The sequence below is a fragment of the Alosa pseudoharengus genome, unplaced genomic scaffold (assembly GCF_046254945.1).
Source record: "Alosa pseudoharengus isolate Yale_2024_CS ecotype anadromous, Long Island Sound unplaced genomic scaffold, YU_APseudo_1.1 YU_APseudo_1.1_scf_20, whole genome shotgun sequence".
In the NCBI taxonomy this organism is placed as follows: domain Eukaryota; kingdom Metazoa; phylum Chordata; class Actinopteri; order Clupeiformes; family Clupeidae; genus Alosa; species Alosa pseudoharengus.
The window spans coordinates 19,643,691-19,656,733 of record NW_027468664.1 but is presented as its reverse complement, the minus strand read 5'-3'; the positions used below and the strand labels follow the sequence as shown (position 1 = coordinate 19,656,733).

The window sequence follows — 13,043 nt, the reverse complement described above, 5'->3', positions numbered from 1 at the left end:
CCCATCTCCAGTCTTGAATTATCCACAAACGCACCGTGGTCTTATCTCCGTGGCAACAGGCTGGCGGTTAGAGAATGGGAGCTCAATATTATGCTGCCAGCCAGAGAGAGAGAGAACAGAGAGAGAGAGAAGGAGAAAGAGAGAGGGAGAGAGAGAAATAGAAAGAGAGAGGGAGAGTGAGGAGAAAGAGAGAGAGAAATTGTTCCCTGAGGAAAACCCCTCAAAATGACAACTCCTTTCCACATGAGAAGAGAATCTCCAACCACACTGCATGGGATCCACTCCCATCGATCACATCATAGACAACACAAGACATGTCAAGGTTCATTCACAAGCTAATGCAAGAAGAGTCATGAATGCTTGCACTGCAAACAAACCCACACACACACACTTACACACACATACACACCTCTTTCTTCAATGATTTTCCCAAATATGTGTACTCTTCATCTTTTTTCTACTTTCCTCTCCCTTCACCTCTCCTGTTCTACTCTTTTCTCTTCCCCCTCTCCTATCCTCTCTTCTCTTCCCTCCTTTCCTCCTGTCCCCGTTCCTCTCACCTCCTATTCTCTCCTCTCCTCCTTCCTCCTCTCACCCCATCTCTTCCTCTCCTCTCCCTCCCTGTGTGTTCCTCCCCTCCTCCATGACCCTCTCACCTGATCGGTTGCGCTCCAGCATCCTGGGCCCTGTACCCAGGCACAGGTCTCCCTGCGTGCTGTTGCAGGTGGCGTGCAGCTCGGCCTTGCAGTAGGTGGGCGAGCCAGCATGCGCGCCGCCCTGCGGTATGTGCTTCTTCCTCTTCTTGGGCAGCTTCTGTTTGGCCATGGCCAGCGAGTAGTACATGCCAAAGTTGTTGACGATGACGGGCACGGGCATGGCGATGGTCAACACGCCGGCCAGGGCGCACAGGGCGCCCACCAGCATGCCCGACCACGTCTGCGGATACATGTCGCCGTAGCCCAGCGTGGTCATGGTGACTACGGCCCACCAGAAGCCGATGGGGATGTTCTTGAACATGGTGTGGTCGCTGGCGGTGGGGTCGGCGGGGTTGGCGCCGATGCGCTCGGCGTAGTAGATCATGGTGGCGAAGATGAGCACGCCCAGCGAGAGGAAGATGACCAGCAGGAGGAACTCGTTGAGGCTGGCGCGGAGCGTGTGGCCCAGCACGCGCAGTCCCACGAAGTGGCGGGTCAGCTTGAAGATACGCAGAATGCGCACAAAGCGCACCACGCGCAGGAAGCCCAGCACGTCCTTGGCCGCCTTCGAGGACAGCCCGCTCAGGCTGACCTCCAGGTAGAAGGGCAGGATGGCCACGAAGTCGATGATGTTGAGCAAACTCTTGACGAACTCCAGCTTGTCCGGGCAGAACATCACGCGCACCAGGAACTCGAGGGTGAACCACAAGACGCAAACGCCCTCCACGTAGGTGAGCGCCGGGTCGGTTTCGATCTCGTACTGCGGGCCCGCATCCAGCGTGCTGTCGTTGCTGCGCGTCGCGTCCGTCTTGTTGATGATGGTGTTGAACGCCTCGTGTGTCTCCAGGCAGAACGTGGTGATGGAGACCATGATGAAAAACAAGGAGGCAAGGGCCACAAACTAAGAGAGAGAGAGAGAGAGAGAGAGAGAGAGAGAGAGAGAGAGAGAGAAGGGGGGGGGAGAAAGAGTCAGCCAGGAAGCTTGAACAATATCAATTAACATGTCTTCCGTGAACCAAAGGCCAGCTCTCTGTGGGATTCAATAGACTTGAATCCATTAGCCAGGGAGATAAACAAATTCATTCACTCTGTGTGCTTGAGCATGTGTGTGTGTGTGTGTGTGTGTGTGTGGCACCACAGTTCCCGCCTGGCCACTCTGATGCCTTTATTCCAATGCTGACAGACTCATTTGCTCATGAACTGCTGCATTAGGAGCGGCACAAGAAGAGAGAGCCCAGCGCTGTGCGTCAGGCCTCACCTCATTGTTCTCACCGTTGCCAGCTCAGACGAGGGTACTGACGACCGTGCAGTGACGAGATAGCCAGAGTGTTGCTCTAGTCTCGTTGTTTTTCTTCTCCCCATCTACCCCCCCCCCCCCCCCCGCCACCACCCACCCCCACCACCACCACACCCCCTGGGCTGTTACACTAATCCAATTAACATCTGAAACACACCCTCCCACCGACAGCAAATGGGTTGCACAGGTCGGGTCAATCAGGAACGATTCTTTTTGTTTGTTTGTGTGTGTGTGTGTGTGTGTGTGTTTAAGATGCCTCTGTGTTTCCCAGGCCTAATAAAATGGTGATGATGATAGTGACTCAGAGGAGGTAGGGGAGGAAGTGGTGCTGGTACAACTTACGCACTAGTGAGTCACTCTAGAAAACATCAGCCATTAAATTGATCTTTGCTCCAAAACTTAGTTTCGTGAAAGGTGATTGCATTTTACAAAAATGATAATTTGCCAATGTGAAGGGTAAAATATATAAAAAAGATTTTGATCACGCAAAAGACTAAAAATGAATATAAATATAGTAGTGCTGTCAGTTAAACGCGTTATTAACCGCGGTAACGTAAACCTATTTTAACAATTTTTTTATCGAGAGATTAACGTTCTTTTTGGTGTAACAAAATTTGTAGTTTTTTCACATGCTGTTGCAACAACTAGTAACGTTAGAACAACTACAACACCACACCGGATCTAGCTAGACCGGAAACTAAACAATACGCACTGACGAATGGAATGGAACGTTGTATGTGCTGCACGTACACGTCCCCTTTTAGGGGAAAGATGACTGATATAATGGAAACCTATGCTGCTTCAAAGTGGGGAGCGAAAGGGGCTTATAGTAAACTCACTAAATCTTGAAACAAACGTGAATAAAAGGCAGAAAATAAGGTTGGTGTAATAGTTATCTGTGTGTTTATGGGATTAATGTTTTGCTCTTTCCAGTTTACTAACAGGAGTGTCACGAATGTATCGATAGGCACAGTCAAACTGCAACGTCCCTGCTACCGGTCCGTCAGAAATATGACAACTGTTGTCCGGTCCGTTTAATGAAAAATGTTGGGAACCCCAGACTGTTTGGACAGCAAAGGGAGATTACAGCCTAATAATAAAAACAGCTGCTGCTTTCTGTGTGGGCCTGAGTTACAATATATGACATAATGTACCACATTGTCATTGTGTGAAATTGTGCACCATGCAGCCTGCACAGCGACAGAAAATAGAGACGCGCTGGCTGCACGCGCAAACGCGCATGCGCGCATTGCGGTCAGGGGGAGGGGAGGCCTTTTTTGATATTGTGCACAGGGGGCCATATCTGTTTAATCCGTCCCTGGCTGGTCTATAGAGCCATGTATTTAAAATACAAAATAGTATATTGTCATTTGTATTTTATTTAGTTGCCATCATAAAAATGCCATCATATTTTGTATCAAAATACTTTATAGGTTTGTAGTTTAAAAATGCTGGCAAATATTTTTGGTAAAACCAATAACCTACTTTTGGTGATGTGATTATAAAAGTGCAAAACAATGAATGCAGCACTGGTGCTGATTTGCAATTTGCCCAGAGTTGTTGTGATCAAAATATTGAGATTCAGGCAGATAAATAACATGTAGGTTGCTCACACACACAATACACTCCCATCATACCAACCTCAAGTTTCTTGAGAAGTTAAGTCATCCAATTCGAACACATGGAACAATGTGGTTGCACTGCAACAAATTGCCCCAAGTATTGCCTAAAGCAAAACGTTGAACATTTTATTTAATTAATAATTTATTTTATTTAATTAATAATTTAATTAATACAGTTGATTTTGATACATGGTGTGGCTATGTATTTTATAGTTTATTTTGATACATTTAAAATTAGGGTATATTTGATATTTTATTTTAAAATACATTGATGTATTTTTGCCCATCCCTGCCAACAGCTAGAGCAACCAGGCAGCTACAGTGCTACACTCTGTTGGCTGCAGGGCTACCTAGGGCTGGCCCTGATGCAGGGTACTGTCAAGTAGTAAAGTGATATGGAGGTAGCCAATGTTTAAGTCACCTAGCTGCTTTAGACAGAAGGCGAGCCCTGCTTGCTCTGTTAACTCATTGAATGCCGCGTTTTCGGAAGCTTTGGCCCAGAGTGCCAGCAATCTTGATCATTGTTGACGATTTTTGTAGAGCCACAGCGTATTCTATGTTATAGCTATGGACATATACTATGGCTTGTTCGAAAGATGAGACTTTAAGCTCTCAGTGGGTACAAACCGTTTATTTTTACATGCCTCTGTTCCTAAGAAATCCCAAGCTAAACAGTGGCTAGTTTTCATCAAAATCGCTGTTTTATTTTGATGAAATATGAAGTCTTGCCTGCAAAGTTTCCGGGAAGTGACCTAGCGAGACCTGGCTTTTTCAACCCAAAGCGGCAACCATCAAAAGCAGTTTTAAGATTAAATGTCCAGATAAAATGTCCAGATTGTGCGTTTTCATGAGTTTTCGATCGTCATATACAGTATTTCATTTCCATTTCATCACAGAGTTCCCAAAATCACATATAAGGTGTGTTAGAGTGTCTAGTTTCGTAATTTAAAAAAAAAGCTAAAAACGTAATATTACGCACTCAATGAATTAAGGTATTTCTGTCCCTCCCAAACTGCGTTGAAATTGTATGTTTAACAGCACCCCTGGACCCTATAGGCCAATATGATCCTCAATATTAATCAAAATAGTAATAATATAATAATATATCAATAGAATATTAAATATCAATAATAAGAAATAAATAGACAAAAAAACAGGGCAAATTATTTTAACAGCTACAAAAATACAAAAATACAAAAAAAATAGCCATATACGTTATTGTGGGGGAAAATGTCTTGGATGAGTATATTTGTTTCATTTAATAGAATAGAATAGAATAGAATAGAATAGAATACATTTTAATATCCCCCTGATGTAATTTGTTTTAGCACAGCATAGCCCAGTGACAGACAACTTAGATAATTAACTTAAATATGTTTGGTTATTTGTATTTGCATTTTATTCAAATACAAAGAAATTTTGTGTGAGAGTAAGGTATTTGTGTTTTTTCTTTGTCCTTCAATTTATAAGTATGGTGTTTGGTGCTGGTTTCCCTAATGTATTTGGCCTAATTTCACATCTTGAGCCTGTTTCTGTTCATCTGGATATTTTGCCTCATGTCACCCTTGAATTAATCAGTGCCTAAGTGCCACCCTTGTTAAAAATGTCTAGATTCACCACTGCCCGTGGCTGACTATAACTAGGTTCAGCAAGCTTAACTTTACATGTCATAACATCAACTAAACATAAGTCACACATTCATTCTATCACTTGTAATATGAACGTAGCCTAGGTGAGATAATTGGCTATGTTATACTGAAGTTTCCACAGTTAGCTAGCTAGCAAGCTAACAGTTTTGCATGGGATATTATGGTAAGTGTAGCTACATGCTAAATTTGTACAATACATAGGGTATTGCAAACAAATTAGGTTGGTAATGTACATAGTTTCGACATGAGTAAGTTACATAAACATAATTCTTCATAACTGCCGTGTTAGTAAAATGATTGAATGTTCTGTGAATGAATAACTAGATGTAGGCTAACGTCAACGTGTGATTACTAGCTGTCTTTCCCATTATAATATAATGTTAACATGTTTTCCGCTAAAATGGGGCGTGATGCAGATTAAATGTATCTTTATGATGAAACGCCGTTAGTAAGCTACCTAAAGGCATGCTGCACACACTTGGTTGGGCTTAGGAGCCGGCCAAAGAGTAGTAGCCTAGGCTAACGCATTAGGTGTGTGCCGCCAAAGCTTTTTTCACCGTCACTTGTTTTGTTATCAACATTACTCTTTGGCTGCTACTATTTGCGATGCACTCTGCTTTCGACATTCATTTACATTAGATTCCATTCTTTTCAATAGAACTCCGCACACCAGCATCGCACTTTGCCGCCATGTAAATCACGATTGAGTTATATTTGGTCGACGCTGCTCCATAAAATCCATTGTTCATCCAGTTAACAGTGCCTGTTAAAAACTTCAGCGTTGATGTGTGTTGCAGTGACAGTGCACCATAGACTGTAGGCCTATAAAATGGCAATCTGTTGGATGGTCACGATGCTAAGCGGATTTAATAGCAATTTAGCCAGACGTCTTCTATGCAATGCTTCTATGTGGCAACAACAATCCTTCAACAATTGTGAATATTTTGTTAAATGCACATACAGAGGAAGGGCAGCGGCTAGAGAGAGAGCGGGGCGGGACAAGGAAAGGCTGAGTGCGTAAAAAGCGCAGCTCAATGGCAATGCAAGGATTTGATCTTATATTTAATTTAAATTAAATTAAATTAAACATAGAATATTTATGTGTGGCGGCTGATTTTTATTTCGTGGCGCCCCGCCACAGATTAGTCAATGTATGGGAAACACTGGTGTTGCCTCAGGTCTGCTGCACATCTTTTGAAATTTGATTTAAATAATCAAATAGACCAACGTCTTAAAGTTCAGTTAATGAAGTAACTAGCTTTGCTTTCATTTGAATCCCAATCAAGATACACAATAATTGCTTTATTGTTAATATGGACTTCTGGAAAGTTCAGAAATCCAAAATAATACAATTTTAATCATATGATAAAATATGTGATTAATCGTGATTTACTATAGGAATTCAGCGATTAATCGTGATTAAAAATTTTAATCGTTTGACAGCACTAAAATATAGCCATTACCATTGGATTCAGGTTTCACATAGAATATTATTCTTCACCAACCAGAAGACATCATGCATTATCCTCTCTGGTTTCCACTCCGTAACAGGATGCTTGCCTATTGTATTAGACATAATGATAGTATCAGTCAATATGATTGCTTGAGTTGGTGCAAAAAAGCAGGTCTACATCCTCATTGCTTTAATGGAGCGTGCATAATGGCTATAAAAAGGATGCTGAAGGAAATGACAAACAGGATAATTTTGAAGCGTCTGATCTCAACCTAGCCTATGGCTGTCCTGGTGGGCTACACCACTTCCAACAGCCCGTCTGTCTCGTGACCATCAACGGCTGAGACATGATCACATTATGACTGCTGCTGTGAGGCTTATGTTCATGAAAGCATGGAGTTCTGTAACTATTATGTCTGTTTAAAGTAGTATAATATAGTATGACACGAGAACATCTGAGCTGCGTTATTCTATGCAATGCCTGTCAGTAGCTTTGTTGTGAAAAAAATGTGATTGGCATTACAGAGAGCATATACTGACAATGCCTGTGTGTGATTCAAATAAATGTCTATTTAAGGATTCATGTTACTTGTTTTGTCTGTACAACTGTATTAGGATATGCTTTTTGGGGTTACACTTGTAATGTCCCAGATTTAAACCATATGCAGAAAATGTGACAACTTTCATACCCTAAACACTAGATATTTGACAGATCTGCTCGCGTAGTACGTTCACACACAGTATAGTAGGCCTAGCCCACATGCCATTAGCACATTAATGTTCCTGTATTAATGTGTGGTAGCTCAATAGTTACCGCTATGAGACAGAAAAGATTCCCTGGGAGGATCCTTTGATTGCAGCCTTGTCAACCTGCCCTCTGCAAAATGATGACGATCAAAGCTCATTCGAAATGTTCAGAGGGGATCGCCTCAGTGGATCGCACATGTTCATGGAGAGAGGTGAATTTAAGCCTGGCTGAAAATCCACCCCCTCATGTTTTATCGAACATTACAAAGTCAGAACACAACTTTAAAGTGCACACTCCGCACTCCTGATTGCAAAAGGCTTACGCAACATGCTGAGATCGCTCTGTGCAGCATTGACACCCACTAAAATATTAAGATGCTATAGCATACAACTTCAATAACAAGGCTAAGTATCTCTAGCTAACAGCTCCAAAGAAAAAGCTAAGAGGCTATGGCAAACACCTCCTGTGGCAAATGTACAGAGCTGTTGCTAACAATATCAATTAGAAACCTTCTTGGCTATGGCTAAAAAATAGGGAAGCTAAGTCCTATCGCTAATAGCACATCTGCTAGGTGCTAGCGTGCCTTGAGGGAAGTCGGAAGACAAAAAGTGTCCTCTGGAACGTTCCCCTGATAGGCTTACCTCTACCACACTTACAGCTAGAGGTGGGGGGTGCGCAGCGGTCACAGGAGGGACAGATTTGGGGCAGCCTGTGCCCTCCTGAGAGGTTGTCTGCGAGCAAGTGAGCGCCATGTTCACTTCGTTTCAACATGACCTCAACTATCAGCCCAAGAGAGAGAGAGAGAGAGAGAGACTGAGAGAGGGAGAAATAAAGAGTGAAGGAGAGAGAGAGAGAGAGAGTGTGTGTGTGTGTGTATGTGTGAGAGAGAAAGAAAGAAGGAGAGAAAGGGACCTTAGGAGACGTTAAAAGAAATTTTGGGAAGGTTATTGGCAATAAATAGGTCTCTATGTCCCTACGGAAGAGAGAAACTAAGGAAACCTACTAAGAGAGGCACCAGCTAGGACAACCTGTATTATCCTGTGCTCTGTAAAAACACAAACTTAAAGGGTGTTCACAGAGTACAGGTTAGAATATGTGAATCTTAATTACCACTTACCACCACACAGAGAGAGGGAGAAGGTGATAAAAAGAATGTGAGAAAAAAAAACTGGAAGAAAGAAAAGTAGCGAGAGCTAAGGAGAGAGGAAGAACGTGGAGTGAGAAAGGCAGTAAAAGAAGACGAGAGAAATCTGTGAGTGTAGGCCTAGCGCATGTGTGAGAAAAAGAGAAAGTTTTAGCAAACTGTAGATAGCACAGACTCTGTCTCCATGATAGGCAGAAGTGTTAATTAAAGTAACCTAAATGCATCTTCCCCAGCTGCTGGGAAACTGTTGACTCACCCCCTGTTAAGGGCGCCATTACAAACACACTCTCACACTCCCATTACAAACACACACACACACACACACACACAGATTGAGACATAAACACCCACACCCATATATTTGTATCAATACATAAATACGCATATACTGACACACACAAACGCACAATACACACTGCTGCATATGCCCGCCATCCTCTCCTTCACTACCCCTTCTTCAGCCAAACACACTCTCACTCTGTCAGTGTGCATGACTAACCGTGACTAAAGCTCGAGCAGCTTCCTTATGTAGGCACATAGGTGGCCCAGTGATAGAAGGGAGAAAAACAGCTGTCTCTATTAGTGCAATACCATATGGAGCAGAGGCCTCAGTTGGCGCGCTGCAGTCATTATGGAGACGTGGGAGAGAAGTTGGACTAATGAAGCAAACGGAGAAAATGTTTTAGAAAATGTAGATGTTTTCAATCTATTCATTTACTATAAGACAAACAACCGTTCAAAGTTAGAGAAGTGAAATGAAAGGCTGTAAAAGAGATTAGCACACACATGGATTCATGTCTTATTTACATTCTATACATATTATTTACATTACATGATTTTGCATTATTTGCCATTTAGCTGACACTCTTCTCCTAATAGTGAACTAACTACAGTGGACAGCCTCCCTGGAGCAATGCAAGTTAAGTGCCTTGCTCAGGGGCATAATGGCGGCAGCCCCTAGAATCAAGTTCAGAACCTTCTGGTGTTCCATTTGGAAGCCCAGATTCTTAACTACTAGACCACCATGGCTCTATGTTGAATCACTCATAGCAGAGAAAAGAATGAAGCATAAAAAGAGATGGTGATCTGCTATTAGACAACAGCATCAACCAGTGGCAGGCAGCAGGGCAGAATGTGGCAAACTGATCAGCAGACAGCCCTTCTCTGGTCACCATAGAGACCACTTAGCTACCCAGAGGCATTTGGGTAGACTATTTTAGCCCAATCATCTCACTATGGCTGAGAATGACCACTCGCCACCTGGCAAAGTCAAGCTCGTCAGACTCCTGCCATGGCCAGTCCAATGGGCCCCTTGGGTGCCATTCAGGCTGGGGAGGTGGGCACTGCCAACACCGCCACCAGCTGGGCCTGGCGAGGGAGAGGAGTCAGGGGGTAGAACCAGAGAGAGGTGTGAGCAATGTGGAGATCACTATAATGCAGGGCTATTCAATTGCCGACCCGCGGGCCACATGCGGCCCAGAAGCAACCTCTGAGTAGCCCAGCCTGTAGTTTTGCCAGAAACGTAAAGAAAGAAACATTTTGCAAGCCTTCAGAAATTCCTACAGAAATCCCTAGTCACCTACAGACGGCAACACTCGGCTTAGCGTAGCAATATGCAGTTACAGCTCTTTTATTGTTTCGTTTTTTGGGGTGTTTGTAAATTCAAAATGCCACTCTGAAAATGCTCGCAATGCTCTGCACTTTGAAAAAGACGAGCATGAATAAACGGTTTCTCATAGATCAAAATTTACATTATCACAAGCAGCAGATTGAAATAAGACTGTTTCATTCGAAAGTTTGACAACGGTGTAAGCACGGTTTGTAGCACTATGTAAGCATGTTTGTTGAATTACGTAGTGGTCTCTATAATTTGTAAATAAATCCATAATCTGACGTATTTCCTCAAAACAGTACTTCTGTAATTTCCCTTTGGAGAGGAATAAAGTATATCTATCTATCTATCTATCTACAGTATCTATCTATCTATCTATCTATCTATCTATCTATCTATCTAAAACACAATCTGCCAATGTTTCAGTTTGACTGACGTCATGTCTGTCCCTTCAGTGTCAGTCTGCGGCTGCGCTCTGAATAAACGAACAATAATTCCATCAACATGAATTCATGAACGGTTTCAAAGTGCCAGAGTGTGCTCATAGCGCTCAGAGTCACTGTTTACAAACACACATCTGACACAAGCACATCAAAATGTTTGATGCCGTTTTTGACATGCTTGTGTCCAATGTGACAAAATTCAAAAGGAAAACAATAAATAAACATTAGGCTACTTGTTTTTCAATAGGCTTACATTAATTTGTGTTGGTTTAAAAATGTGTCATTATATCTGCTGCTTATCCTACCAGCTGCTGAAAATGTCTGGCCCAGCTCAATTTCTTGGTTTGAAAATGTGGCCCAACTTAATTTTGAATTGAATAGCCCTGCTATAATGGCTTTCTAGAGGTGGGGTGGGGTGGGGGGGGGGGGGGCTAATGAAAGATAGGGATAAAAACTGTTAGAGAGAAAGAGCAAGTGGTAGAGAGAGAGAGAGAGAGAGAGAGAGAGAGAGAGAGAGGAATGAGTGTGGGCAGGGTCACTAGGGGATATATTGTATCCTCAGGGTGACCTGCCACTGTTTGCCGTTTATTGCGGATGAGTCGTATTCTTTATTTAAAAACATTGTCCTTTTCTTCCCATCTCATGTTCAAATGTCAAAGGAACAACTGACAGGCTGAAAGCCCCCAACCCCCCACCCTCCCGACATAAAAAATAGTGCCATTAAATCCAGCTGGTATTCTCAGCATTGTGTCTGTGTCAGATTAATATAAAACACTTTTATGGGTAACATGAGCCAGGGACGGGCACCCCTGCATGGTTCTCATTCACATCCTGATCCACTACTTAAAAAGTTCTTATATTAGCTCTTGCTGAATGGCTGTGGATAGCTGTCCTGTTGTTGAATTTGGGGAATGGCCAAATCCACTGCTGTTGTACTGTGTTTTTAGCATGGCTGCTATGATATATTACTGTATGGAAGTGAGTTTATTTCCCAATTCTTTATTAGACATTAGTTCACTGACAGTGTGTGTGTGTGTGTGTGTGTGTGTGTGTGTGTGTGCATGTGTGTTATCCATATAAGTGTACAAGTTTGTGTAATTTAGCCTTTACTAAAACTCTACCTCTACCAACCACCCCACCTCTCTCTCTCTCTCTCTCTCTCTCTCTTTCACTGAAGAGGATGGTATGACCCATGCTCTCATAGTGTGTTTCTCACTTTGTAGGTCCTTCTAGCGTGCCCTTGGTCTTTCTCCCCATACATTCACAGTGGCACCCATTCATAAAGTCTCCCCATGCATTACGTATGTGCTTCATGTATGTAATTCCATGTGATTATTCCATATTTGGTAATTCCATGCATCATTTATTCATTTGCTGAGAGCTGACTGGGCTCCTTGCCATGCCATGAGTCAACGGTGAGTCATTAATGCATTAGATTAGCCGGCCTATTACAGATATCAAAGCATTTGGCAAGTAGAAGCACGGTACAAATAGGGACAGGCCTAAGGTTTGGAGAAGATTCAGGTTATTGTCACTTGGGTCACTTGTCACTAAGGTAGTTGCGTAGTCTGGTTAGCTGACAAGTGTGTTGAAAGCTTGTTAACTTGCTACTGACAGTTTGTTGACTATCGATTACAGGTCATTAAAATGAAGTAATACAAAGTGCAATAGTGCATTAAAGTTCATACTTTAAACCTCTACACTTTACTTGGTTACACTTTACTTGACAGTATCGACATAAGAGTGACATGACACTGTCATGAACATGTCATAAACAAGTCATAAACGTTTATGACATAACGCTTCTTTAAGATTAGAGTTAGGATTAGGGTTAGGGGTTAGGATTAGGGTTCATGTGTCATGACAGTGTCATGTGACAGGAATATGACATACTCAGTGGTTAAAATGGGATTTGGCAGGTGGGGGAACCCTAAAATCCTAAAATCCAGTGTCTGTGCAACAGGGAAAAATGACTCATCGTTGGACAAGATATTGAGCATCGTGGTGTAGCAATACTTGAAGAATTGCTAGCTTCTTGGTCACCTCTGTACATGCACAATTAACTCACTGTTTATTTTAACAATATCATCTAGCGCTATATCGTTGGTATGAAATAATATATTTATTATTCATTTATTTGAGGTGGCGGAACTACGTTCTTCCCTGCCCCCCCCCCCCCCCCCCCCCAGCCCCCACCACCCCCCCCCCCACACACACACACACTTTAACCCCTGGACATACTGTCATGGGGATATCCTTTACCAACTCCACTCCCACTCCTATCATATTGCTTAAATATAGTTCCTCTGGGTCCCTGGCCTTCTGTACTGGCAACACAGGGCTGTAGGAAGTTAATAGACAATCACACTGAGGATTGGCT

The 13,043-nt window shown here is 42.9% G+C and overlaps 1 protein-coding gene across 8 annotated transcripts in view; it reads right to left on the bottom strand.

Annotated features, from left to right (window-relative positions):
• The window catches only part of kcnc2 (potassium voltage-gated channel, Shaw-related subfamily, member 2), a 66,820-nt gene that overhangs the window by 7,167 nt on the left and 46,610 nt on the right, over positions 1-13,043 (bottom strand). For all 8 annotated transcript variants that reach the window (XM_076297376.1, XM_076297379.1, XM_076297381.1 and 5 more), the window contains exon 2: positions 657-1,596. In XM_076297376.1, coding sequence (XP_076153491.1) covers positions 657-1,596 — 940 coding nt within the window. The remainder of the gene's footprint in view (positions 1-656; positions 1,597-13,043) is intronic.